Source organism: Mauremys reevesii, linkage group 8, assembly GCF_016161935.1.
Source record: "Mauremys reevesii isolate NIE-2019 linkage group 8, ASM1616193v1, whole genome shotgun sequence".
Classification (NCBI taxonomy): domain Eukaryota; kingdom Metazoa; phylum Chordata; order Testudines; family Geoemydidae; genus Mauremys; species Mauremys reevesii.
The window spans coordinates 37,911,535-37,939,438 of NC_052630.1; the positions used below are offsets into that span (position 1 = coordinate 37,911,535).

General features: G+C 59.4%; 1 protein-coding gene across 6 annotated transcripts; it reads right to left on the bottom strand.

Moving 5' to 3' along the window:
- Window positions 1-563: 563 nt before the first annotated feature.
- On the bottom strand, window positions 564-27,502 carry FCHSD1 (FCH and double SH3 domains 1). 6 transcript variants are annotated; one of them, XM_039483652.1, is made up of 20 exons: window positions 27,375-27,502; window positions 26,940-27,037; window positions 26,003-26,048; window positions 19,622-19,695; window positions 12,704-12,848; window positions 12,434-12,570; window positions 12,049-12,112; window positions 11,646-11,774; window positions 10,127-10,249; window positions 9,761-9,856; window positions 9,479-9,595; window positions 9,078-9,182; window positions 6,683-6,844; window positions 6,326-6,454; window positions 5,165-5,248; window positions 4,620-4,797; window positions 3,863-4,068; window positions 2,836-2,932; window positions 2,121-2,188; window positions 1,337-1,540 (listed from the first exon to the last, which is right to left on the bottom strand). In XM_039483652.1, exons 1-20 carry the CDS (start codon window positions 27,393-27,395, stop codon window positions 1,475-1,477), a joined length of 2,145 nt encoding a protein of 714 aa, XP_039339586.1. In that variant the 5' UTR covers window positions 27,396-27,502; the 3' UTR covers window positions 1,337-1,474. The 6 variants fall into 6 exon arrangements, with proteins under 6 accessions (XP_039339585.1, XP_039339588.1, XP_039339589.1 ...); XM_039483653.1 differs by having other exon boundaries at window positions 1,345-1,540; window positions 3,943-4,068; XM_039483651.1 differs by lacking the exon at window positions 2,836-2,932 and having other exon boundaries at window positions 564-1,540.
- Window positions 27,503-27,904: the final 402 nt, after the last annotated feature.

Consider the following 27,904-nt stretch of genomic DNA (forward strand, 5'->3'; position numbering starts at 1 on the left):
CCTGGAGAGCTAAGTGCCATGCAGAGCACGGCATCTGGTGCAGCTCAGGCAGGGTCTGTCTGTGTGTGGCCCCACCAGAGCAAGCTGAGACAGTCAGTCACCACCTCTGGCAGGGGGCACTGCCAAGCCCATTACCAGCCAAGGACTGGCAGAGCTGGTACTGCAGTCTCTCTGTGAGGACAGAGCCACAAACAGCACCATCTCCTGTTGTGAGCAGCTCCTTGCACAGCTGCTGCCCAACGAGCAGATGGGAGCTGCCTGGGCCAGCTCTGCTCTGTGGTCCCATGGCAGGGGACATGGGCCATGGCCTGGGGCAGACCGTGTGGAAGGGCTTTCACCCAGTAGCAGAGGGGCAGGAGCAGCCTGCCCTCCACAGCCTAGCTAGGAAGAAGTGGCCAGAGCAGGATGAAGGCAGCTTCCCTGTAGCTACATTGGTGTGTATTGTAGCCTAGTATGTTGGTGGTGACCAGAGCAGCACGCGGCCCAGCTGCTGGGGGCTGGCTTTGGTGTTTAACCCCACTGCAAATAGACAAGCTGAAACCATTAAAGCTGCTGAGCACACGTGCAGAATGAAATCTGTTTATTGGGGCCCAGTGACCAGGCCATCCCCAGCACAAGCGGAGGGCAGCCGAGGCAGCCAGGGACCAGCCTGAAAACACAGCGGCTCAGCAGAACCAGCCGCTGCTGGGCCCAGCAGAAAGAGGGGCACAGTGCGCTGGGACCCAATGCAGTTCTTCCCGCCCTGCCCCACGTTCACCTGCAGCCCTGCTCTGGGGACGGGGCACAGGGCAGGTTCAGGGGGAATGTGCAGAAATGCCAGCTAGCAGCAGGTGAGCCAGGGAGGGGTGAGATGGGCATGAGAGCAGGATTAACCCTCACATGCCCACAGCTGGGAGGGGCCCCTGGGCTCAGCATTTGACATGGGGCAGGGGGTCTGGCAGAACTGAGAGCCAGTTGGAAGTGGGCAGTGAAAGGAGGAGGGAGACAGCGCTGGCTACAGGCCCCCAGCCTCCTGGCAGATGCGTTTCCCACTCCAAGCCTAGGGGTGGGAGCACCCTGCCAGCAGCTGCCTGGAGGGGAAGTGGCTGCAGATGTGCTTCTCCATCCCTCCACTGCAGGTCTCCTGGGATTCGGGACCCACTGTCCAGTCCCCTCAGTGCTGGGGGAGTGAGGAACATGCATTTGTGAGTGCTCTGCACTCCCCTGGGACTATGGTCCCCCAGGACCCCTCCAGAATGATCAGCCCATTTGGGTGCAGAGAGGCAGCTTGGGCTGCTGATCAGGTTCTCTGCCGCACTAGGGGTGAGCTCCAGCACCCCCATCCCTGCCGTGGGACTGTCCCCAGATTTCTGCTGCCGGCCGGGGAGGAGTGGGAAGGCTCTGAAGAAGCAGGAGGCCAGTGCACCCACTGGGTGGCGAAGTCGGTGGCAGCAGTTTTGCTCGGGTGACACACTGTGCTCCCAGCTGGGTAGCGTCAGCTGATGCGGGGTTCAGGCTCGGGTTCTGGGGCTTTGGCAGGGGGTGGAGGCGGTGCTCGCAGCTGCAGAGAGAGAGCGAAAGAGAGACTGATTACAAAGGGCCAAGGCCCCTGCATTGCACCCACGCGTCCCTGCTCCGTGCCATCTCTCCACCCTCCCTCCCCATGCATGGGGCACATGGGGAGCAGGAACACACCCCTCAGAGAGGAGAAGCTGCTCCAGGCAAAGGCGTAATTATGGGGGCCCCTCCCCAGCTTCCAGGCTGAGGGACAGAAACGTCTGTGGTCCCCGTGGGAGGGCTGTGTGCTACGTTCCAAGCGCAGCGGAGATCCCTGGCTGCAGGCCCTCAAACCGCGGAGCCACAATAGAGACGCAGAGGGTAAGGGGGGACTCGCAGGGGGAGACTAGGGAAGAGAGGACAGACCGGGGGGACTAGGGTTGGACCATGGCTGTGGTGCTAGCATGGAGCAGGGTGAGGAGAGTTGGACATTTGGGGGGAGGTAACGGGGTGACATTGCTGGGAGCTGAGGCAGGCTCATGCCTCCCCCCATCCCCCGAGGAAGCCTTTGTCCTCACACACCACTTTGTAAGCACCAGCCTGGGGCAGACGTGATTCATCCTGTGCCTGCAAATGCTTCTTACCGGGCGGATGCGTGCTGCTCCCAGGTCCGGAGAGCTGGGTCCACTGACTGCGCCATCCTGCCTGCAGACTGGGAACACAGACCAGCGTTAATGGCAGGACACCGGGCTGCTCTCCACACGCCTGCACACCAGCCCAGCAGGGACCCCCCCAGATGCTGGGCCCAGCCTCTTTCCACCCTCACCAGTTCCCTCCCACAACACAGACACCCCAAGCAGCCCTAGCAATCAGGGGCGGCTCTAGGAATTTGGCCGCCCCAAGCAGTCATGCCTGCGGGAGGTGCACTGGAGCCGCGGCTCCAGTGGACCTCCTGCAGCTGCGGAGGGTTCGCTGGTCCCGCGGCTCCGTTGGAGCATCCGCAGGCATGACTGCGGAAGGTCCGCCGGACCCGCCTGCCGCCCTGCCGGCAAAATGTCGCCCCAAGCGCGCGCTTGGCGCACTGGGGTCTGGAGCCAGCCCTGCTAGCAATACCCCTCCCACCAGGAACCCTCTTTCCACCCATGGCTGCCATCGGGGGCTCCTGCACAGAGGAAACGCCTGCCGTCTTGCTGAGGGGACGTATTCCTGGAGGTTTCAACACATGACAATCTTTAATTTCTGGCGATTCCAGGACAATTCTGGAGAGCTGGCAACCCTAGTCTTGCCCCCTTCTGAGCGTCCTGTTTATGCCAATGCCCTGGAGCCATCTGGGAGGCCAGCACCCCATGAGGCACTCACCTCCCAGCAGCACTTCCGGAAGGGGGTGGGAACCCAGCCCAGCTCCGGGCGCAAGGACCGGAGGGGAGAAGGCCGGAGGAGATGGTGATGGGAGCCCCTGGAAATATAAGCACAGGCAGGCTGCGATTAAAGAATTTTGGGGCTTTCACACTACAGAAATTGCCCCTCCACATACACCTTCCTTAGAGTGCCCCCACTCACAGAGACCCCTCCCACCCACCTGGGGTGCTGTGACAATTTCTAGAGAGGAGGTGCTGAAAGCCATGGAACTGTAACCATGTGCATGACGGAAGCCAGGCATTCACTTGCTATTACTTCAAGCTGCTGCACGCTCAGCACCCCTAGTTCCAGTGCCCCGGTGTGCCCCACGAAGCCTCCACCAGACCCCCAACATCCCAGCCATACATCCCAATCGCCGCAGCCCCCAACCTCACTCCACAGCTCCCTCAACACTCCCCATAGCCCACCAACACCTTGTCCACACCTACTTCTCCCACGACCTTCCTGGCCATTTACTGGTCCTCCCCACCCCCCTCACTGGCTCAGCAAACCATTCCCATCTCAGGCTAGAGTGGCTCCTTCCATCACCTGCCCCACACACCCACAGCCTCACGCAGACAAAGTCCCCGGGCTAGGGGAAGAGTCTCCCTGTGGGAATTCAGTGACCATGAGCCTGGAGCAGAGCCTGGAAAGGAATCTTTATTCAAGGCAGTGCCCCCTCCTAAGCGTACAGCGGAACTCAATCCACACCCTGGTTTGGTCCTGGGAGGAACCGGGAACACAGGTCTTGTCTACACTAGGGAACGTCAGTACTTCTGAAGCCAGCTGCCAGCAGCCATGTTAGCTAAGGAGGGCTGGGGACAGGGCTGTCTGCCCTTACAACTGCTCTAGGCCACTGGCACGATGCTCTGTCTGCCCTTACAACTGCTCTAGGCCACTGGCACGATGCTCTGTCAGTCTATCCTGGAGACGGGGGGGGGACAGACAGCCAAGCCCGAGCACGGCGAAGGGGGAAGTGGAGACCAACCTGCCCAGCCACTCCTATGACTCCAGTTATTTCTTCCACCACCAGTGAAGGGAAGACCCCAACGCGCCCGTTGAAGTCACCTTTCCAGAAGCCATCGTCCACTTCCCCCTCCTCTCTGGGGAGCACTCGGATTATGGCTCCCTCGGGGAAGGTCAGCTCCTCCACACTCTGCCCCTCGTAATCGTAGAGGGCTCGCACCAGCCATGCTGCAGGCAACCAGAGAGAGCACACAGCTGCTCACCACATACAGACATTGAGAGCCTCTACCCGGCATGGGACGGGCTGAGCCCATTCTGCTGACACTGAGGGACACTGAGGCAGAGGTGCCAAGGCTCAGGACACTAGGCAAATGCTAATCCCAGCTGGAGGCACTGGGGTTTTCAGAGGTGCTGGGAGCCCCCATTTGCTCTGCAGGTCAGGGGGAGCTATGGGTACTGATCACCCCGGGAACCAGGCCCTGGGCATGCCCCATGGCAGGCCTGTTATGTCAGGGGCCACTCTTGGAAGCACTGGCCAAAGGTCCCGGGGGAGTCAGGCAGGAGCGAGCTCATGGTCCCAGTCCTGTGGCCAAGCCAGCAGCCAGTCCCCCTCAGCCACGCCGCAGGCAGAGCTGCTGGTCCCCCGTCACCCAGGGACGGACCCTGGGAACTAAACTCCTTCCCCAGCCGTGTGTGCCCAGGGCACCCCTCCTCCCACATATGGACACAGCCCCATTGTCCCAGTGCACCCACATGCAGCCCTAGGGCTTGCCACATACTTCCTGGCTCCAGCACCAAGTCCATGGTCATAATGCTAGTGAGCTCCCTTTCCAAGGCGGTCTCGGAGGGGCCTTCCTGGCAGCTCCCGGTCAGCGCCCTGTGCTCACTCCCTATGGCGTCCAGGAACAGCAGGTACTTCTCAGGGACATAGCCCACCTGCCCCGCCTGGTTCCGAGCCTGCAGACAGCCGCCGAGGGCAGGAGAAGCCAAGTTAGAAGAACCCAGCCAGCTCCCAGGGCCAGGCAGCAAGGACTCAGGCCTGAGCCAACTGAACTCCTGCACGAGAACCCAGGGCAGCCACCCCAGGCTCCCTCATCCCGGCCCAGGCCATGGGCCAGCTCCCGGGTGGGACACAGGCCTGAGGGAGCCAGTGCCTGGGAGGGAGGCCCGAGGGAGCCAGCATCCACAGCCCATTCCCCAGCCCTCTCCGGTGCTGCCTCCAGTGAGAGAGGAGACTAGCCAGCTGCTGTGCTGGAAGGGGACGTTCCCACTTCGTTTCTTCCCCTCCCTCATCATAGACATGTCCCCACTGCCCCGCACCCACCTTGACCCATTCTTCCACATCGCCGTCCTCAATGACCTCCAGCTCCTCGCCTTGGCGGATTGACAGCTCGTCAGACTGGCAGGCCTGCACAAGGGACAAAAGCCATGGGACAAGTTGGAAGCAGTGCTCCCTGCAGCCAGCCCCGGCTGCCAAGCCCCTGGAGGAATGCAGTGCCCCAGCCTGGGGGGAGGAGGGGAGCAGAGAACCTGCTGCCAGCAGGCACTGCCCCAGCCTGGGTCACAAGGCCCTTCACTCAGCACCCAGAGCACCCTGAAAGAGCGTTGCATGGTTCAGAGGGCTCCTGGGTGCTAGGCTTGTGTCCCTGGGGTGGGGGCCTTACCTGGTACTAGGGTGACCAGACGTCCCGATTTTATCGGGACTGTCCCGATATTTGCTTGTTTGTCCCGCGTCCCGACCGATGTTCGGTCGGGACACGGGACAAACAAGCAATTTTGCCCTCCGCTCCGGTGCATAGACGGAGCCCGGAGGGGCTTTCACCCCCCACTTCCCCCGACCATCCCCCTTCTTCCCCCATTGGACCCCTCCCCAAATCCCTGCCCTGGACCCGCCCCAACCCTGCCCCTCACTGCCCCATTGGATCCCTCCCCAACTCCCCGCCCTGGCCCCGCCTCTTCCCCAAGCACGCAGCATTCCTCCTCCCTCCCAGGTTTGCACACGGGCCATGGCTGGGGCTGGGAGTGCAGCACGGAGGCTGCTCCAGCCCTGCAGCGCAGCGCGGAGCAGGCAGGGGGCAGAGACACGTGTGGGGCAGACACACTCCTGCCAGGAGGGGCCAGGCCCGGCTGCCTGGTTCGCCCCCTGCCCGGGGGGGGGAGGGGGAGTCCCCGAGTTCCCTGTAGCCGGAGTGGGGCTGCCCGGGGCGAGTGTCCCAGGCGGGGCAGAGTGGAGCAGCCTCTGCTGTGGGGCTGGTGCAATGAAGCCCGGGAGCAGCTGGGCCGGGAGCTGCAAGAGGGGTCCGGAGCGTGGCTCGGCTGCACAGCTCGGGGCCCAGGAGCGAGGGGATGGGGGAGCTGGGAGTGTATTGGGGGTCAGAGCTGAGAGTTGGGTGGAGACGGGGCGCTCTGGCTTTTTTTTTTTTGCTCCACCCCCCCCCCCCCCCCCGCGTCCCGATATTTCATGTTTGTCATCTGGTCACCCTACCTGGTACCCGAAGAACACCCTGCAAGTGGATGGGTAGATGCGGGCAGTGCCAGGGCAGGGACCAGCATCCTCAAAGAGCTCCTCATTGTCGTCATAATCGTCAAACTCTGCCAGATCGAACTCTTCTGCCTGGGGACAAACCCAGCATGAGAGCGCGCCCTGCACCCAGTCGCCCTGCCACTCTCTGGGCACACGGGGCCACCATAGGACCAAGGCGACACTCCTGGCCCAGGCCACCCCAGCAGCAGATGCCCCCGCTCCCCCCAGCCACTGGCACAGAGGGCTCCGCCCTACAGGAGGGGTGCTCTGGGCTCTCTGGGGTGGATGGGAAGCCAAGAGTGGAGGGGCAGCTCTCACCGTGGGGGTCGACTCCTTGTCCGACTTGCGAGCCTCACTCAGCCGTCGCTCCTGCTCCAGCTCCTCCAGGACTTGTCCCATGGCCCCCGCCAGCCAGGTGTCCACGTCTAGCCCAGCCTGGCGCAGCAATACCAGCCGGGCATCAGCCTTTACTCTGCTGACCTTAGGGACACAGGGAGAGCAAGCACCCAGTCAGCCCGGGCCTCAGCACTTGCCACAGGCCTGGGCACCCAGCCAGCCAGCATGAGGAGTCCCTCCTGCCCCAGCAGAAGGGCTGGGCCAGGGGCTATCAGCTGGTGCCAAAGCCATGGGGCGTAGGGTTGCCAACTTTCTAATCACAACAAACCGACCAGACTTTTAGTGGCCTATTAAAATCTCCCGGATTGCTTTCAATAGCCACCAGGAGATCGAGGCCTATTCCAGTAGACTCCCGGCCAATCCAGGAAGGTTGGCAACCCTAATGGGGTGGGGGTAGGGAGGAGGGCTTGAGTCTTGTTCAAGTTGGAATCACATTTTTATTCAACTCTACGTGTGGCTCCAAGGAATAGCCCTGTCCCTGGCTCCTCCCCCACCCCTCCAGTCCCTCGTTCCTCCAGACCCCTGCCCCTCCAGCCCCACCCCATCCAGCCCCCCTCCCCACCCCTCCAAACCCTCTTAGATGTATTTCCCAAGAATTCTGCTCTACGAACGATTTGGGGGGCAGGTCTCTGGCCTATGCCATACAGGAGGCCAGGGTGGATGATTCCAATGGTCCCGTCTGGCCTTGGAATCTATGAGTGCGGGTGGAATACACCCTGGACCCTGTTCGACCCAGACTAGAAGTATAACAGAATGGGACTAGGCATACCAGATTTGCCCCTACATGAGCATTGTCGTTCACTGTGGCCAGAGCGGGCTGCACAGAGGGCTAAGAGTCTGCAGAGCATGCAGGTGCTGGCAGTCATTCAGATGCATGCCGCATACACAGCAGGAGCTAGAGATGCCAGGCTGTTGCTAGTGACATGAGTAGGGCCCTACGAAATTCACAATCCATTTTGGTCAATTTCATGGTCATAGGATTTTAAAAAGAGTAAATTTCATAATTTCACCTATTTAAATCTGAAATTTCACAGTGTTGTAATTCTAGGGGTCCTGACCCAAAAAGGAGTTGTCGGGGAGCAGTGGCGCTGGAACATTTTAAAAAGTGGGGGTGCTGAAAGCCAGCCCCTACTTACTCCTGTCCACCCTCCCACCTGAAGCTGAGAGCAAAGCCCTGGGTGCGGGACCGGCCGCTGGAGCCCCAAGTTGCAGCACCCCCTGCACCCCTAGTTCCTGCACCTATGTGGGAGAGTTGAAAGGTTATTGTGGTACTGCTACCCTTAATTCTGCGCTACTGCTGGCAGTGATGCTGCCTTCAGAGCTGGGCAGCTGGAGAGCAGCGGCTGCTGGCAGAGAGCCCAGCTTTGAAGGCAGAGCCGCCGCCAGCAGCAGCGCAGAGCTAAGGATGGCATGGAATGGTATTGCCACCCTTACTTCTGTGCTGCTGCCTGCAGAGTTGGGCCCTGCCAGGAGCCGCCACTCTCCAGCCACCCAGCTCAGAAGGCAGCACAGAAGTAATGGTGGCAATGCCAAGACCCCTGTAAAATAACCTTGCGACCCCCCTGCAACTCCCTTTCGGGTCAGGACCCCCAGTTTGAGAAACGCTGGTCTCCCCCGTGAAATCTGTATAGTATAGGGTAAAAGCACACACAAGACCAGATTTCATGGGGGGAGACGAGATTTCACGGTCCATGATGCGTTTTTCATGGGTGTGAATTTGGTAAGGCCCTACACATGAGAGTAAGAAAAAGCCAATTCAAATACTGTGCAATGCTGCATGTGGAGCAGAGATCGATGGACAGAGCCCACGGCTGCTCTGTTGGCTTGAGAAGAGCTCACGGACGGGTAATCCCAGACCAGCACATCTGCTAAGGGGCAGAGGGAAGGCCAGGGCCACCCTGCTGATTCTGAGCAACACATGTAGCAAGCAGCACATTCTGTCCATAGCGCTTTTGTGGTGCAGCGTTATCAACAGCGTTGTCTGTGCATTGTGGAGCCTCGGTGTATCTGCCATAGGAGCATGACGTGTCGGGAACTTGTGTTACCCAGCCTGCCTGCCCCCCCTTGCTGCTGGGATTCACTTCCTGCCAGTCCTTCCCACTCCATCTGCAGGGAGGGCTCTGCTGGCACAAATCCTGGCAGAACAAGCTGCATACAGCAGCAGCAGTGCCGGGCACACTGGCCAGCAGCACAGGAGCGGAGGGTGGGTAACTGGTGGACACAGTACGGGTGGCGCATACAGGGTGCACACGGAACAAAGCCAGTAGCCAGAGGGACGTGCAGCCCTACCGACCTGTCCCCCGCCTGCCAGACCCACCTCTGCTTTCCGGATGTTCTCGCTCACTTCTTCCATCCTCCTCTCCATGCTGGGTGTCTCCGCTTCAGGGGCTTGCTGCCTCCTGGCTTCCATCCTCTGCAGAACCTACACAAGCCCAGGCCAGACTGAGCCCCACTGCCACCAGGAGCTGCGGCTCCACCACGACTCTGCTGGCCCCAGACCCCCACCCCAGAGAGAGACCAGAACCACTGGGTTGGGGACTGCCCTCACCTCCCCCCAACGAGGCCAGAGACCCCCTGCCCATGCCCCATGTTTGGGGGCAGGGAGAAGTGGATCCGTCCCGCCCTGGAGGCACAGGACAAGCCTTGCAGTGAGGATGCTCCTTCTGCTCTGGGATGAACCCGGGGCTGGGGCTGAGCTGGGCAGCCCTGGGCACTCACCTGCTTGCCATGAGTCTTTATTTTGTAGTCTCTGGCTGCCCGGGTGGCCCAGCGCCGCGCCTCCTTCTCCAGCCCGCTCTCCCCAGCGCTGCCACTCCTTGCCTCCAGGAGGCGTGCCTAGGACAGAGTATCACAAGTCAGAGTGCACCCTGCTGCCCCCTGCTGCCAGCCCTCAGACAGGGCTCCGGTGCGCCTCTCCGGCTGCCTGGCGCCATCCTGGGGGAGCTCTGCACAGGGAGTCCCTTGTCCCCAGTGCTGCACGAGCCCGGCCTCCCACCTTACCTGGTCGGCGCCCGACGGCTGGAACTGCTGCTCAGGAGTCGGGGTGAAGGCAGTGTTATCCTGCAGGAACAGGAGGAGGCTCTGCTCCCTGCACACCTGCAGGAGCAACAGGGGGAGGGTGAGCGGGGCGGCACACGGGCTCTGGGAGGGGATTGGGGTAGGGGCAGCCAGGGCCAAGCCACTGCTTGGTCACTAGGAACCCATGACCCATGGCAGTCCACATCCAAGCCGGGTGCAGGGGCACAGGCATGCCTGAGGGATGGCACCATGCCAGGAGGTGGGGGTGTGGGCACAGCCAGCACTGCACAAGGTGTGGATATGGGATGGGACTGGCCCCTCCTTGAAAAGCAGGGTAGATCCCGTTACCTGTGTGGAGGCCTCCAGGATCCCCTGAAACCGCTCCTGCGTGGCGTGACAGGCCTCTAGTTCTGTCTGGCTGACTAGGGTCAGATGGTCCCGGAGCCGCTCGTACAGGTCACCATCCAGGGTCTGGAAAAGCACAATCAGGCCAGTTACAGGGTGGAGGACAGGGTTGGTGGGACTCCCCAGGAACGCCCTTGTCCGCCCCCGGGAGAAAAGAGTCCTCCTCTGAGCTCTGCTGCACTCATCACACAGACCAGAGGAAAACGGACAGCTCCTCAAAGGACAAGAGAGCCCCCTACTGCCAGTGGAGAAGGCAGCCAGTGAGTGGCAACGGGATCAGCTGGAGTGAGGTCTGCTCAGGGAAGGGGCAAGCAGGCCAGCTGGAGCTGGGGAGAAACGGGTCAGTGCACGGGGCTTCGGGTGGGTTCAGGCTGATCCATGGTTTGCAGCTCCTGAGCCAGCCCTGAGGGACATTCTGGAAAGAACTGAAGGGGCGGCTGCTTGGCTATCTGGCCAGGGCTGCACTCGGGGAATGCAGGGCTTCCCCCTAAGCTACTGTCCCAACACAGCATGGGCCTGTGTGGATCTCCCAGCCTCTGGCCTTCCCCAACAAGGGGCGCGGTGGGAAGCAGGGCAGGTGTTCTGGCTGTAGGGGGAGTTCCTGGCTACTCCAGCCCCGGCCTGACTCACCAGGGCGCAGGAGTGCTGGCTGAGGGGAGCTCACCGTCCCAGCCTCTGCCAGCGAGGCTGCTGTAGTGCTGGGGAATCTCTTTCAGCCCACCTGCAGTCTCGCATCAAATGACAAACACGTTCCTCCCTGCCCATGGGACACAGAGCTGGGGCTGCCCACTGGCAGCAACCTTGGACTCCTCCCCTCCCAGAATCACAGCAGTTCCGCCATGCCTGACATGCAAGAGAGGAGCGGGCGCTGCATCCCCAGCCTGGGAGCAGGTGGGTACGTGCACCAAACCCTCTGCGCCAAGAACCACCCCCTGGTGCTCAAAGGCAGAGCCCAGGGGGCAGCTACGCAGGAGAAAAACCACACACTGCCCCAGACACTGGGGGGGCCAGGCAGATATGGCCTGGCTTCAGGTCTGGGGGAGAACCCCAACAGGAGGGAGGGGCCTTCGCCCAGCTCCAGCCGCACAGCAGATGCTTTCCAAAGCAAACCTGGAACTCCAGGGCCTCAAGCCCACCACCACCCAAGGCCTCTGTTCCCAGCTCTGCCACCCTCCTGGGCCAGGGCTAACAGGCTCCTGCCTCCTCAGTGGCCTACACAGTGAACCTCCACTGGCTCCAGGATGCTGTCGCCCTAGGGAATCCGGCAGAGAGAGGGGCCGGGGCACCCAGCGAGACAGCAACACAGCTGGGAACAGCCCCAGGATTCAGGGTTGTTAGTCTCCTCTCTAGACACTGGAGCCCACCTCCCGCCCCTAGACTGGCTCCTTAGGGCAGGCAGGAGCATGAGTGCCCCAGCTGGAAAAGGGGCTGGCTAGCCGACTGCAGGACGAGGCTCTTCTACCTTCATGACGGCAGGCAGCTCAACGTGGTAGTAGTGCCCCAGGTGGGCATTGGCAGCTCCCAGCGTCAGCAGGTATTCGTTCCGTGCCACCACCAGCTGCTGCGAGTACTCGGCCAGCTGCACAGAAAACTGCGGGTGGGAGGCAGAGCATGGCCTGGGTAACGGGCCAGGGCAAGCCAGCTGCTCAGTGCCCTCTGCAGGGCTTCCCCCAATCAGCGCCGACATTCCCCTCTCCCCACAACCAGCCCCTCCTTCAAAGGACTCTGCCCTCCCCTCATATGGTGTCCTGGGGCCTCCCAGCAGGCCCTGTACCCAAAGCACCACCCCTCCTACAGGAAGAGCCAGGCTTTCCCCACCGTGTCCGCCAGACCCCCTCAGCCAGAGGCTCTGCAACAACTCTGACCTTGGTGCTGAGCTTCTGCAAACTGGCCTTTGTGTGGAATATGCCATGGTCGCTCTTCCGGAGCCTACAGAAGGGACATGGCCATCAGTGCTCAGGTCGCTTCCCCTTCCCACAGGCCCCTCCAAGACAGGCACACTGGCCCCACACCGAGGGAGCCACCCCTGCAGTGGGAGCTCTCTCTAGGCCCCACAGAGCACCCTGCTCTCTTGGGTTGCAGCCAAAGGCAGAAGTGGGTGGTCAGGAGATTCCCTCCCCAGAACACAGTGGGATCATGCTCCCTGAGACCCTCTGACAAACACCTCAGACACCATGGTGCCCTCTACCAGATGCCCTTACAGCCCCGCCCCCCCGGCCCCTACCCACAGGGCAAGTGCCGCTCACTCACCGGGCCTCCACATCAGCCGCTTTCTCCTTGGCCACCTCGCTGACCCGCTGCAGATGCATGTAGTGCTTCTTGGCTTTGCCCACTTCCTTCACCGTCTCCAGGAGCTCTGCCTGCACCCTCTGCAGCTGCTCTGTGCTCTGGGGCAGAGAGGGGGTGTGAGCCCCACAGCCAGCCCTCCTGGCGCCTGTTCCCTGCGCTGGGAAGCCCCCTTTGAAGAGCAGGAGGTTGGGGCCTGTACCCCTGTCTCTCCCTCCCCCACCCAGACTGTACCTTCTTGAGCAGGTGCTCCTTGGACAGTCGGGTGGTTTTAGCCACCTCCAGACTCAGGCTGCGGTAGTTCTCTGAGGCTGCCACCCGGGCCTGCCCAGCGCACACCGTGCTGTCAATCGCCCCCTTCCAGACAGCAAAGGCACTCCTGCAGGGAACGGACACCGGAGGAAGCCTGGCTGCACCCATGGAGCAGAGCAGCCCCTCTCCTTCACACTGGCCCTGTACATGTACCCTGTCTCTTGCCCCACCGTCTCCACAGGAGCTCCCCCATTGCACCTGGATGGCCAACCTGCTCCAGGGACCCCATGGCTCCCAGACCCTGAATGGAGAGCCTGGCACAGCTGGATCTTCCCTGGGTTTCTGCCGATGTGCAGTCCCAGATCTATCTCAGGGCCATTATCCAGCCCTACCTCTGGAAGTGGCAAAGCCATTTCCTGAGCTTCTGTCCACCCGCCTGAGTTGCCTGAGCCCCAGACGCATCCTGCATCAGCCCCGCTAATGACTGGCCATGCTCGCAGGCCTTGGCAGAATCGCTGCTGTCCGGCTGGGTTGGGAAGCCCTGTCCCTCAGGATCTCACACTGCTACCCAGAAAGTCTGACCCAGAAAAACCCTGTCATTACAGCACGAAGCACCCCCACATGCTTCTCCACAGCCCCTGCAGAACATGACATGGCCTAATGCTGCATGGCCTACGACAGCTCCCTCCCCAGCTGCCTTCCCCCTCATGCCCACTCCAGCTCCTGGCTCTCCACTCCCACTGGCCTCCACTCAGTAGCTTTGGATTTCTCTCTGGCCCTGGACTTTTCTTCTCTCCCCACATGCGCTCCATCAGCAAGGCAGGACATCTCCATCTCTGAAGCACCACCCCTGCCCTCCCCTGTGCTGAGACCCTCTCCGAGCCTTCCTCTCCTGTACCTCTTCCTCCTCATCCCCACCCAAGCCCCAGCTCTTCAGACCCGCGCTGCCCTCCTCGCACACGGGAAGAGGTGCAATCCTCAAACTTGGGCTCCCAGCAGGCATCACAATGCAGGGGACAAGAGCCTCCATTTTAAAGCCCTTGGGGGCAGAGGCAGATTACCATTTTGAGGGGCTGTGGGCCAGAGCAAGTGGGGGCCACTCCCCCCCTTTCGCCTGCAGTCCCCCCCTCAGCACTCCTGCTGGGGAAATGAGGTTGGGGCTCAGGGGCTTGCTGGGGTGCTCCTGCCGGGGAGCAGGGGAGGCCCCTACACCCCAAACCCATTCCCTAGCAGGAGCACTGGGTGGGCGGGCAGAGCAGGGCAAGGGGGCACCCATTTTTCCAGGGACCCTCAATTGGCATGGGCTTAACTGGCCCGGTAGCTAATCTGCCACTGCTTGGTGGGTTGCTCCCATGAGCCAACAGGTCTTCTCTCCCTTTTCTTTATACTTCAGCCACCATGCATCTAGGGGTGGCCTCCACATGTCTCTCCTCTCTGCAACTCCTACTGCCTGTACTGAGCTTCTTGCATCTCTCTACATCATTGACTCTTGCCCCTCATATTTCCCATGTGAAAACCTCTCTGCTCTCCACTGACCCTCTTGTATACCAGAAAATAAATAGCTCTGGACAGTGTTTAGTGGGAGCACCTTCCCCCTAGAATACCAGAGCTCTCAAGAAGGCCACACATACGCATACGCACTCCCATATACACACACACGTGTGCCACTGCAGTGCATGGTTAAACTCTGACGTGTTTCACCCCAGAAGTAGCTAAATTTTCATGGCAGATAAGGGACTCACACAGGTATCACTCGTTCTGTAAATGTAGTCACCTCTGGGGTGAAACATGGCAAAGTTTAACAATGCACTGCAATGCCACACAGCCTGTCTGGGGAACGGGAAGCGAAGAAGAATTCCATTGTGATGCTGGCAACTTGTGCCAGGGTCCTAGGCCTTGCTGAACACTTGCTGCATAGCTAGAAACCAGTCTTGCTTCCCTGGATGTTGGCATCATCAAAATAGATGTTAGATGTGAAGTTGATAAGAATGTGTTTAGTGTTTTATAAAATACTTGTAGGATGCTGCATGTATTGTCCTCACTCAGCTACGCCCCATTTAATAAAGTGATAGCAAGCATCTGCATTGTAAACCTCTGTGACTGCGTAACTCACCACACAGGGGAAAAGCCTTGTGTAATGCAAACGATGGGCTCTAACACAATGTTAAATCCTGTTCCTTAAATGCAAAGGAGCCATTGTGTGAGATCAAGGCTCAAAGACTAAGCGCTTTCCTTCCCCCTATCCCATGAAGAAGGGACCTGCATGGGAACTGTTGTGATTGGCTTGATTTCTGAGGAAAGATATACAAGTGACCATCTCTTTGCTTCTTGAAGCAAACAGTCCCAGGGCCAGAGACTCTATACTGAAGTGAGAGATCCTTCAGGGTTATTCCTGGGTTTGCCCAGAAAGACATTTTGAATGGACAGATTACTACATCTCTGTCATCTTTAGGAATCATACATGATAACTCACTTGTGTGTACATTTGCTTGCTTCAACCTGTAAATAATCCATTTCTTTATCTAAAGGTTTATTAACTAGGATAGTTTATTACAGGATTGGCTACCAGCGTTGTCTTTGGTGTAAGACCTACAGTACCAGTTGATCTGGAGGTAAGTGACTGATTTCTTGGGACTGGAAGCAATCTGAATATTTTGTGATTTTTGATTAAGTGACCATTTATCACTAAGTCCACCTTGTCTGGGTAGCAACATAGACTACAGAGTCTGAGGAGACTGTCTGTGACTCCATGGTGAGACTGGTACAGTGATCCAGGAGTTTACAATTGTTATGGAGTTGGTGAAATCTAATTATAGAACAAACCACCAGCTTGGAGTGTCTACCCTGTTTCTGACAGTCTGCCCTCAGTTGGCACTCAGTGTTGTGAACCTCCAGACACCCCTCTCCAGTTCAAACGGGCAGAAAGATAATTGCCCACTTTCAGTACCAAGAAATTCCAATGGCCAAGGCACAAAGTGTCTGCACCAAGCATTCACAGCTCTCTCCCCAAGGTTGGCCTAGCACTGCTCCAGCTCTGCCTGGGCTAGCAATGGCAGAAGGACCCATGATGGCTATACAAGCATGAAATGCCCACAGCCAACTCTACACAACTGCTCCCACCAGGGTAGGGGAACCAGGATCTGTGGAACAGCAGGGAAAATGCTGAGGTTCTACTCTAGCAACATTAGCTAGCAGGTGTCTCCCGCGCCAAGGCCTATCTACACTGTCCTCCTTCCCCAACATCCCCGTAGATCTACACCCCTGATACAGAGACCATCCTACCCACAAGACCTTGCCACACCCCCTCTGGGATCTACACCATGACAGACACCCCTGAACCCCAGACATCCCCATGTCCCACGCCCTGACATCTCGGGGGATGTACACTCCAAAACAGACACCCCAAGAATCTAGCCTCTCCCCCATGCGTTGTTCCACTGGGATCTAGCCCCCTGCACCCACCCACATGCACTCTTGCTCCTCCTCGCTGATCAGCTGCCATTGCGAGGCCAATCTCTGCAGAAGGGCAGGGGGTCTCTGCCCTGGTGCAGCTGGGATGCAGCATCACCACTGCTCGAGTGCTGCTCCATCCCCCTGAGAGCCCCCCAGCACAATTCCCTGCTGGCCGAAACTCTGGGACGTTCAAAATGGGGCCGAGAGTGAGGTTGCCAAGTCCATGTACAGAACCAGCCAGACTGTCAGTGTTGAGCTCAGGAACCTCCGGCTGGTTCAGCACTTGCACATGCCAGGCCATGCAGGGAGGCACCTGACAAAGATTTCAGGAACCTCACTGCAGGCCCCATTGTTTACATTCTTGGCTTGAATTAGCTCTGACCTCCCCACAGCCAGCACTCCTGCCCCATTCCTCACAGCACCCCCTGCTGGGAGAGGCTGGGGCTGGAGTACTTGGGAGCTTCCCACAGTCAGCGCTCCTGCCCCATTCCTCACAACGCCCCCTGCTGGGAGAGGCTGGGGCTGGAGTACCTGGCAGGTCCCCATAGCCAGCGCTCCTGCCCCATTCCTCACAGCGCCCCCTGCTGGGAGAGGCTGGGGCTGGAGTACCTGGCAGGTCCCCACAGCCAGCGCCCCCTGCTGGGAGAGGCTGGGGCTGGAGTACCTGGGAGCTCCCCACAGCCAGCGCTCCTGCCCCATTTCTCACAGTGCCCCCTGCTGGGAAAGGCTGGGGCTGGAGTACCTGAGAGCTCCGCACAGCCAGCGCCCCCTGCTGGTGCTGGAGTACCTGGGAGCTCCCCACAGTCAGCCCTCCTGCCCCATTCCTCACAGCACCCCCTGCTGGGAGAGGCAGGTGCTGGAGTACCTGAGAGCTCCCCACAGTCAGCGCTCCTGCCCCATTTCTCACAGCGCCCCCTGCTGGGAGAGGCTGGGGCTGGAGTACCTGGGAGCTCCCCACAGCCAGCGCTCCTGCCCCATTCCTCACAGCGCCCCCTGCTGGCAAAGGTGGGGTGCTGTTGTGATAATTAGGCCTACAAATGTATCCTGTTTGTGAACCTAATCGTGGGAAGTGACTAAAGATTTATGAAATGTTCCGATAACAGTGAAGATTGATTGGGAAAAGGTGCAAAAGGGAGACAGGGAAAATGAATTAGTCCAAATAAAAAGGCCTCCTGCTATCACTCAAAGATTGTGCTAGGATGAGGCCTGGTGAACAAGAGAAGTGTCGGACTGGAAATCAATGGACCAAAATTGGTGTGTTGGCAATAGGGTTGCCAACTTTCTAATCACACCAACTTGAACACTCTTGTCCCACCCCCTGCCCGTCCCGTCCCTTCCCTTTCCTTTGGCCCTCCCCCTGCCCCGCTCCTTCTCCATGGCCCCACCCCTGCTCACTCCATCCCCCGTCCCTTCATCTCTCGCTCTTTCCTACCCTCACTCACTTTTACCAGACTGGGACAGAGTGTTAGGGTGCGGGAAGAGGTGAGGGCTCCAGCTGGGGGTGTGGGCTCCGGGGTGGGGCCAGAAATGAGGGGTTCAGGGTGTGGGCGAGGGCTCCAGGCTTGGGCAGCAGGTTGGGGTGCAGGAGGGGGTGAGGGCTCTGGCTGGGGGTGTGGGATCTGGGGTGCAGGAGGGGGCTCTGGGCTGGGGGTTCAGGGTGCAGGCTCTGGGAGTTTGGGTGCAGAAGGCTAAGGGCTGAGGCAGGGTATTGGGGTGTGTGTGCAGGCTCTGGGAGGGAGTTTGGGTGCGGGAGCAGTTCTGACCTGCGGTAGGGGTTTGGGGTGTGTTTACCTCAGGCAGCTCCTGGAAGCGGCTGGCATGTCTGGCTCCCAGGCTCAGGGGTGGCCAGAAGGCTCTGTGTGCTGCCCCTGCCTCAGGCTCCACCCCTGCAGCTCCCATTGGCCACGGTTCCTGGCCAATGGGAGCTGCAGAGCTGACACTCAGGGTGGGGGCAGCGCACAGAGACCACTTGCCACCCCCGTGCCTAGGAGCCGGACATGCCAGTTGCTTCTGGGAGCTGGATCGCCTTTAATAGCCACCGGGAGATTGAGGCCGATTCCGGGAGACTCCCGGCCACTCCGGGAAGGTTGGCAACCCTAACTGGCAATTAGACCTAATTAGCGACCAACATACTGAGAGGATGGGCTAGTCCGCACCATCATTGCTTCTTGTGTTCTCAGAAATAAACGTCTGGGGTTGGGGGGGATGACACAGGGGGAAAGCTGGCTACTGAGACACTGGCTGGCTGAGAAAAGGGAAAACAGTGAGCTTTGCCATCATGGCTGCTACCCCAACTGTCTCCTGGGACCCCAGCCTTCTCAGTCCTAACCCTGAGAGCTGTCCTGACCAGATCAGACCAGAGAGAGGGACCCACATGGCATCACTGCCTCCACCAGCTCTGGCTGAATCCCAACCACCACCTGGGATGGGAGACTGCTTCTCCCCCCTCCATGTGTCCTTTTTCTTCCGTACCTTATTTCTACTCTTTCCTCTTCTTTTCTCCCCCTTCCCCTTTTTCCTTCTGTCTAATACGAGTCTGGCTTAACTGGACAAGACTGCATATTTTGTAACCCTTCTATGAGCCTGGCATCAAAGAGGCAGCTCAAAGCAATGCCCTAAACAGCCTGATACCGGTATTCGTTTGACAGGTCTCAGGGCAGCAGTTTTGTTCCAGTAGCGAGGCTGCGAGTGAAAGTCAACACCAGAGCCAGAAGCTGTATTTTCTGCCCTCGTGTTCTCATCCCTCCCCTTCGGTGTGTGTTCGGCTTGCTTTGTTGTCTAGAAAACAGGATCAGGCTTTAACCACAGCTCTGCTAACTTCTCTTTTCCCTAAAAGGCCAGTTATTACCGTCACTGATACCACCTAAGAGACTTCAGCAAGGGGCTTTTCCTTCTAAAGACTCTCCAGCTAAGGGGAAGGGACCCAGGGATGTGGTTACACTCACAGCCTGACTTAATACTTCACATTTCAAATGCTTGAACTGTTTTTCCTCCTTTGCTGACTCTCCCCAATAACAGGCTGTTTAAAGGGGTGTTGCCAGGGTAAGATGCAGGCTGGGGTCTCTGGGTAGCAAACCCCGACCCCTGTGTAACCCTGGTTAGTGCTGGACAGTGAGTGGGTCACGTTAACAGCTCTGACTCTTTGGGCTCATATATTCCACCTAAGTTAACAGAACAGAGCTCCCCAGATCGCCAGCTCTGCTGGCCTGATACCTACAGCGCCCCCTGCTGGGAAAGGCTGGGACTGGAGTGACTCTGAGCTCCCTAGAGCTGGTGCTCCTATGCAGTTCTTTATAGTGCCTCCTGCTGGCAAGTCCAGGACTAACGTAGCAGAGAGCTGCCCCTGGCTGGAGTTCCCTCATAGCCCCAGACGCTGACTGCAGGGCAGGCCAGCCCAACACAAACAGCACGTGGCTAGCAGGCTCAGGCCCCAGCGAGCTGTCCCACCTGGAGTCGTTGGTCTCACTTCGGCCCCGCTGCCAGTCTCTCTTCAGGAACTGACTCGCCAGCCTCTGCAGCGCCTGCAAACAAACCCTAGATCAGCCACCACTATGTCTCCTCTCCCAGCCCCACCTGGGGCTCCCAGCCAATGAGGGGAGGGGGCTTCTCCCCGACAGGGCTCGCACCAAGGGCACCAAGCTCCTCTGCCTGCTGGGTTGTTCCCAGCAATGCCCCACTCAGAGAACAAAACCACGGCTGTTCCTATGCACACTGCACAGGTCCCAGCAACTGCCCCAGGGCAACTTCCCACAGCAGGACAGTCAGAAGAGCTGGGGAATGAGCACGGCACTGACCAGGGCTGTGCAGTCATTCAGCCGCGTACAGAGTCAAGTGCATTGTCTCTAACCATGATCCCTACCCCTGCCCTCCAGCGCCTCCCTCCGGGTGAGGCCAGCAATGGAGCGAGGAGCCAGCACTAATGCACCTCTCCTTCCAGCGCCTCCTGCTGGGAGAAGCTGAGAGCTCCCCATGGCCAAAGTTTGGCCACTGCTCTTTGCCAGGGACTCTGCCCCTTTGGGCCCTTTGCTGCCTGCGACAACAACAAGATGGGAGTGAGAAATGGAGGGGCAGTGCAAGCGAGGGGACAGAATGAGTGGGGAAGGAGGCCAGCAACAGAACGAGGCAGCTGGAGAGTGAGAGAACAAGTATCTATTACAGGGAACCCTGGTCTGCGAGGGAGGCAGAAAACGAGGCAGCTGAGCAGAGCAGGGGCGATGAAGTCACAAACCAAGAGCAGGCCTACGCTCAGGCAGCTTCACCAGGGTGGTTATACCGCTGTCCTACACTGGCAACGTGCTCCTCATGCGGACGCAGCTCAGCCTGGCAAACTGCATTTGGACTATCCCAGCTTAATCCAGCCCCCTCAGCAAAATAAGCCACTCCGGCAAAGATGCAGTCTGCTGGTATGACGAGGATTTGTGTTATCATCGCAGTGCAGCTGTGTCTGCACTAGGGGCCTGGCCGGCACCACTCAGGCTATACAAATTCCGCTGACCGACACGGCTAGGCCGGTGAAGTCTGTCGTAGAGACGGGCCAACGGTACAATCAGCTGCATCCTCGAGGCAGGACTGGGTGAGGGCAGGGAGGGGCACTAGCCACTGAGACAAGGAAGCCAATGGAGGGCAAGAGGCCAGCAGTGACCCTGCTTCCAGCATGGAGAAGTATGTGGGCAGCTGGCACAGGCTCCTGAGGGGCCTCAGGGCCTAGCACAGCCCCCTCCAGCCCAGGGTCTGTGGCCTGACTGCACAGCCACCTTACACACTGTGAGCACCTCTCAGAGAAAGCAGGTAGCACATCTCCCTCCTAAGCACCACGCAGAAACACAGGCCTGCTCAAGGCAGGGAGCTTGGCAAACTCTGCTGAGGTTGTGGCATCATTACGCAATTGGTTGGCGAGACAATGCCCACTCCCGCCCGATGCAGCAGGCGCAGCCCATCCCCTCTGTGGCATCCACTAAGGGCTGTCCATGCAGGAGTGTTGCACTGGTTTAACCCAGGACATGAAACCCTCCTGCGGATGCTCTTATTCTGGTTTAAACCAGCCTTTTGTCTGTTTCGGTTCACTTGAGTGGGGACAGGTTCAGGCTACATGGAAATGAGCCGCTCAGAAAGAGAAATTGTCCACGGCGGGGTCTGCACCACTTTAATGACACCACTTCCACAACCAGTTCAAATGACCCCAGGACATCCTTCCTGTGGTCACAGCCCAAGGAACACGGACGTCACGCAAGTGAAACCTGTAGCTACCAGGCGGCCTGCATGTCACCTCCAGGAGGGGCCCCGTTCTCCCAGTGAGCTCGAGAGTACAGAGCCCTGGGGAGGAGGTGGGAGTGGAAGAACCCAGCTCTGGCTGACGCTGGTGGCACAGTCTCTTTGGCTAAAGGGACTGACCCGGTGAGCCCCAGTGCTCACAGGGTCCCAGATCTTAGATGTTAGAATGTGCTGGCTCAGCTGGCAGAATCAGCAGCTCTCAGGAGCCTCCTAGCAACAGGGACACTATAGAGCTGCTGCCAGGGGACCACAGCAAGATGTCGACCTGGACAATAAGCCTCTGAATAACGTGATCTGGAAACGGAACGGTCCTGCTGCTCCTGGGCCTGCTCACCCACCATGGGGGGAAACAAGCACTGGGATTAAAGCAAATAAACAGTGGCAGTTTTCGGGAGTGAAAGCAGCTAGAGATAAAGGAGCAAGGTCAGAGTCCTCTGTGCAAGCTGGAGAGCCAACGGCATGCCAGAGTTCAAGGCTATGAAACAGCTCAACCAGTCAGCCAATTCACTTGCACCTTCCAAAATATTCTCCTCCAACCCCAGACTAAACCCAAGACATGTCAGAGCTGGAGGAGGGTCTAGGGGGTTTGAGGAGTGACAGCGAGTTCCCTTCTCTGCCCCATCTCTCAAGCTCGGCTGAGAGTCGTGACCAGCTTGTAGCATGGGAAAAGGTGCCCAGCCAGGCTGCCCCAGGGGCCAGTTCAAAAGACTGTGTAGCAGCCTGGCAAATGGGGGCGTGCCGACAACACAGACTGATCTATTCTATGGTAATCAAGGCTGAGAGACTCAACCTAGGACATGGGACATGGCAGCAGATGGAATCAACACAGACAGGTGGAACGCAACACACAGCGGGGCCACATCAAGTACTCACACACTGCTGGGCGGGGAGTTAGCAGTAATCTCTCGAGCTAGGCCTAGGAATCACTGTGGGCAGTGATGACGTCTGCTCAGCGCCCAACAGCAGCCAGGAGAGAGAAGAAGAAGTTAGGTCGAAGCAGGGGCAGGCTGGAAATAACACAGGAAGGATGTTGTGTGCACAGAAGACACCTCTGCGCTCGCTCGCCTACGCACCTCACCAGAGGAGCGGGCAAGACAGGCGGCCGGAGCAGCCACGAGAGGAAGCAACACAGATCAGGGCCCTTTCACTTTGGAGAGGAGAAAAGAAAGTGGCACAGACAGGTCGCAGCCCCCCTCTCGGGGGTGTCCCCAGCACCTCCTGCCCTGTCACGGGAGCACGCAGCCCCCCTCTCGGGGGTGTCCCCAGCACCTCCTGCCCTGTCACGGGGGCACCCAGCCTCTCGGGTGTCCCCAGCACCTCCTGCCCTGTCACGGGAGCACGCAGCCCCCCTCTCGGGGGTGTCCCCAGCACCTCCTGCCCTGTCACGGGAACACCCAGCCCCCGTCTCCGGGGTGTCCCCAGCACCTCCTGCCCTGTCACGGGGGCACCCAGCCCCCTCTCGGGGGTGTCCCCAGCACCTCCTGCCCTGTCACGGGGGCACCCAGCCCCTTCTCCGGGGTGTCCCCAGCACCTCCTGCCCTGTCACGGGGCACCCCGCCCCTCTCCGGGTGTCCCCAGCACCTCCTGCCCTGTCACGGGAACACCCAGCCCCCGTCTCCGGGGTGTCCCCAGCACCTCCTGCCCTGTCACGGGGGCACCCAGCCCCCTCTTGGGGGTGTCCCCAGCACCTCCTGCCCTGTCACGGGGCACCCAGCCCTCTCTCCGGGGTGTGCCCAGCACCTCCTGCCCTGTCACGGGGGCAACCAGCCCCCTCTCGGGGGTGTCCCTTAGTCCTGATTCCCTGGAAGGAGCCCGCATGTGCATCTCTCCAGGGTGTTCCCGGGCGCCCTACTCAGCTTTGCTCACTGCACTCACCCACTTGGGGATACTGTCTCGGCTCCTGGCCAGCGGTGCCATCAGCACACAGAGGGCCTCCCAGTCTCTGGGTAGCCACCTCTCCCTCCACCTGCCCTTCTCCACTTCCTCTTGAGTGAAGGCAATTTGAACAGGGCCTGGCAGCAATCCTACCCTCCGTCATCCAGGCAGGCCCCATATCCTCATGGTGTCACCATTAGGAGCCCCAGCTTCCTTGTAAGTCAGCTCCTCCTCAGTGCAGCCACGTGTCTAACCTCGCAGGCATCTCACTGCACCACCTCAGAGCCAATGGGGCCAGAGCCTCCACCAGCCCCAGCAGCAGGACTGCCACTTGCTGGTGGGTCACATTGCTTGTCTTCCTTCCGCTCACGGCACAGCCCTCAGCCCCCACGTAGCCACCTCTGAGCTCTTTCAAGAGAGCTTACGCTCAAGCCCCTCTGGGAAGTCTGGCCCACCAAGGGCACTGAGCACTCGGGAACCCTGACCTTTAACGCCACAGGCTGACCTAGTACTCCTCCCCTCATTCCTTCGCGCCTGCCGGCTGCTCCCTTCACTCCTCCTGTCTCCGGGAATCCTTCTCTTGCGGAGTCTATTGCACTCTCTCTATTACCCCCAGCTCTTTGCGGCACTCATTCTCTTTCCACCCTTTCAAACCCTCTCCTGGTGCCTTCAAGTCTCTTCCCTTCCTCCCCTTGCAGGCTCAGCATTTAGTTCTCCCTTGGGGGCTGCAGTTCGGGTGGGCTGGTTTTACTTATTGCCCTTTGTAGCAGAAGCTCTGTACCAAGAAAACACAATGTAATACTGGATAACGAACACTCCTGAGAAGGCCAGTTAGAGGCTTTCATTGCCCATGGACCAGGTGGCACATGAAGTAAAAAGGCTAACGTTCTGAATGAATCAAAGGAAAGGATTCTCTGCTAACCTATGGAACTCACTGCAGCAGGACACTTGAGGCAAACCGCTTAAGAAGAACCTGCCACTTAAAAGAGCAGCACTCACCATGGCCCTAGCAAGGAGAACAGGAAAAGTCCTGTTCTTTCAAGTCCTTGAAAGATTCTAGCCATTCCATATCCACTCTCTGCAAGAGAGATTGGACTGGAACTTTACAAAACGATTCTCCAGCATCAGGGCACAAGGTGAAGCTCAGCCAGGCTCAGAGAGGAATTTGCTTTCAAGGGGTAACACTGTGGACACAACACATAGCATGATGGGCATTTCACATTTTACATCAGACCAGTGACCTGCTTAGAAATTACAGTGCCTCTGTTTCTACTGCAGGTGGGAGAGAGCTATCAGGGTGGGGGAAATCGGAAGGAGGAAATCCAGAGTAAGGGGGATGGGGAGCCAGCCAGGGGAGCTATGAGAGTGCAGGAGGCATAAGGGTTTTGCTGAACGAACACAGACTCCTCCTTGGGCCCAGTTCTACAAACACTTAGCCCCAGTCACGGCCCGGCTGGCTCCAATGTGGCCGTGTGGGCAAATTACTGCAGGATCAGGCCCTCTTTAGATATTTCGATTGCACCCACAGCCATGGTCTCTCTCTAGCGCCAAAAGAAAACAGCCCAGCAGAAGGGACCGGATGCCCCTGCCTAGGGGTGGGTGCAGAGTCATTTATCCTGGATGCATTCTCATGTGTGACCTACACCCGAGGAGAAGCTGCTGGGCCAGGTGGGAAGAGGAGGAGAGGAGGGGAAGCAACACCCACTGCTGGTGGGACTTACCAGAGCCGTCAGGGTTAAACATATGCCCCCACCCCGCTCCGGCAGTGTCCTACCCAGCACTGCAGGCAGCAGGACGGATAGAGCAGAAGTGTGCCGTGTCAGCCTGGCAGAGACCAGAGATCAGGTGCTGAGCATCCCCGCTCCACGTGGCTGTTATGCCCAGAGCTCTACACATCACCCAGATGGTCTCCCCAGTGACAGCTCCGTGCTGGTGCCAGCTGATTCCAGAGGAGGCATCGCTGGTGGGCAAGGTAGCGATGGAACCCAGACGCTGCATTGCCCCAGCTCAGGTACCGCCGGCAAAGAAGGGCTGACTCACAGCCTGTCCGGGCAGAGGAATGACAAGAGCCGCCCACTCAGCTACACCATGTCCAATGCTAATAGACTCTTTTGGACTCTAGTGGAAGGGTCCAAGCCTGCAGAGTTCCATGGGGACAGAGGGACCCAGCACCTTGCTGGACGAGGCCCAGCCTGGCTTTCCCCAAACTTCAGCCGAAGGAATAGATGTTATGACATGTGACCCAAACTCTGACTTCTCCCTGGGCTTCGGGCCTCCCTCGCATGCATTCTGATGGTTCCATGGCACCCATGTGCCCAAATAACCAAAGCCTGGGGAACAAGATGATGACAGCTGCACATCACCAGACCCTTCCTTCACCAGACCCTCCCAGCAGCTCTGGAGATCATTCCACAGGTCGGAAGAACACTGGCTTCAAACGGGTGGAACAGGCCAGCCCTATTCCTCCCACTTGGCGAGACATTATTGTGAGCTCTGAGCCATGATGAACAGACCATGACTAAGGCTGGTTGCCAAACTGTTTTGACTTCTTGCCCTAATTGCCTTTGAGTCACCCCTTCCATGGCCTGTGATTAGCCCCTTGGCATTCAGATTACATACACTGGTACTGGAATGTGCTCAGTGATGTCTCTGAACAGAGGCCGAGACGTGGCCCCTCCTTACCTGCCCATACTCCCGCTCGATGGCAGATCTCTGCTTGCTGTAGGACCTGCAGGGAGAGCACGTGGTGGTAAGTGGCAGCATGCACATGGCCCAGGACATGCCCAGAGCCCCTCACCCTTCATCTGTCAGCACGGTTTCATTGCAGCTCCCCATGCACCCTGCACAGCCCCTGGGACACCATACCCATGTGTCCTGGGGACTGACTGCATTGGAGCTGGTAAAAGGGCATGGAGCCTTTTGCCTCCACAGCACCCATCCCAACACACTCGAGGTGATCAGCCAATGGAAGCTGTTCCCACGTGAGGGCGGCTCAGTGGCCCACAGGTGGAACAAGTGACTGAGTCCCAGATCAGTCCCTGGTCGGTACATGTCCTCACCATCACAACCAGCACCAGCCAGCACAAACATCAAACGAATGGGCCCACCTCGGGATGGGCCAGGGGGAGGGAGGACTAATGGGCCCCGCAGATGACACACCGTGTGAGGGTGGGGCAGCGGAAGCGTATTGCCACTGCCTACATCATACAGGGCTGAGGGTTCTGTCTCCAGCCTTGGCAGTCAATGACCTCTTAGTAGCTGCTAAATACATTTTAGATTACCGTCGCTTTAACATATCCCCACTACTGCTGTCCCCCACCCTGCATTCCTGTGGGTCTCTTCCAGCACCATCACCAGGAGCCGCTGGTGAACAGCACAGGCTGCCCAGAGATTTCCTGCTTCTCAGCTTCGTCTCCTTCCCCTACTGTGAAGAAGGAAAAAGACTCCACCTAGCTCATTGCCCAAACGAGGGATGTCCCAGGGGAAGGGGTACAGCCTGAGTTTGCAGGTCTCAGCCAGAAGGATCAGCCTAGGGGCCTGACAGCGAGGCATAAGGCACAGGACAGCGACAGCCACTCTCTGCTAGTCCCTGATCCAGGACAGCTTTGGCCTCTGGTACCTGATGTCTTCCAACAGCTCTGTCTCCCGCTGCTGCTTACTCTGCAGGCTGGACAGCTGCTCTATGAAGCGCACTTTCACCTCCTGGGTCAATTTCACCTGCCAAGGAAGGAGTTCTTAGGTCAGGGCCGGGACTTGTGCTCTGCACCCCGGGCCTCACACCCTCTGCAGCACCAGCGGCCCCTCCGGATCAGCTCGGCGCTGTCCACACCACAGACCGCTCCCTGCTCCCGGTGTGGCCTGACTTGCAGACCCCGTTAAGCAGGAACCCAGGTCTAGCCTGGAAAAGCAGGAGCCGAGGGGACAGGGCAGGGTGCTGAAGGGCGAGGGCCGAGCGCGGCCAATGCCCACCACAGGGACCCACAGCCCGCCCCGGACAGTGCCGGTCTGGGCACCGGGCTCCTCCGCCCCGCTCCCCAGCCGCGTCCTGACCCACCTTGCGGGGAGGCGGCTGCATCGTCCCGAATGCGCTGCGCTGCGCCGCGTCCTTCCGCGGCCGGGGTTGCGGGGAGCCCGGAACTGCCGGGATCCGCCCCCGCCTACCGGCTCCGCCCCCGCCGGGCCCGGGCTCCTCCCAGCCGCCGGGCGCAGCTCCATGGGCTCAGCCGGCGCCTCCGGCCCGCGGCGCAGGGAGGGCAGTGATCCCAGGCGGGGACTGGGCCCGGACCGGCAGCGAGGGGGCGCCGCCGAGCTTGGAACAGAGGGAGCCCTGGGCACAGACCGGCAGGGAGGAGGCACTGGACTGGGCACGGAGGGAGCCCTGGGCACAGACTAGCAGGGAGGGAGCGCTGGGCTGGGCACAGAGGGAGCCCTGGGCACAGACCGGCAGGGAGGAGGCGCTGGACTGGGCACGGAGGGAGCCCTGGGCACAGACTAGCAGGGAGGGAGCACTGGGCTGGGCACAGAGGGAGCCCTGGGCACAGACCGGCAGGGAGGAGGCACTGGACTGGGCACAGAGGGAGCCAT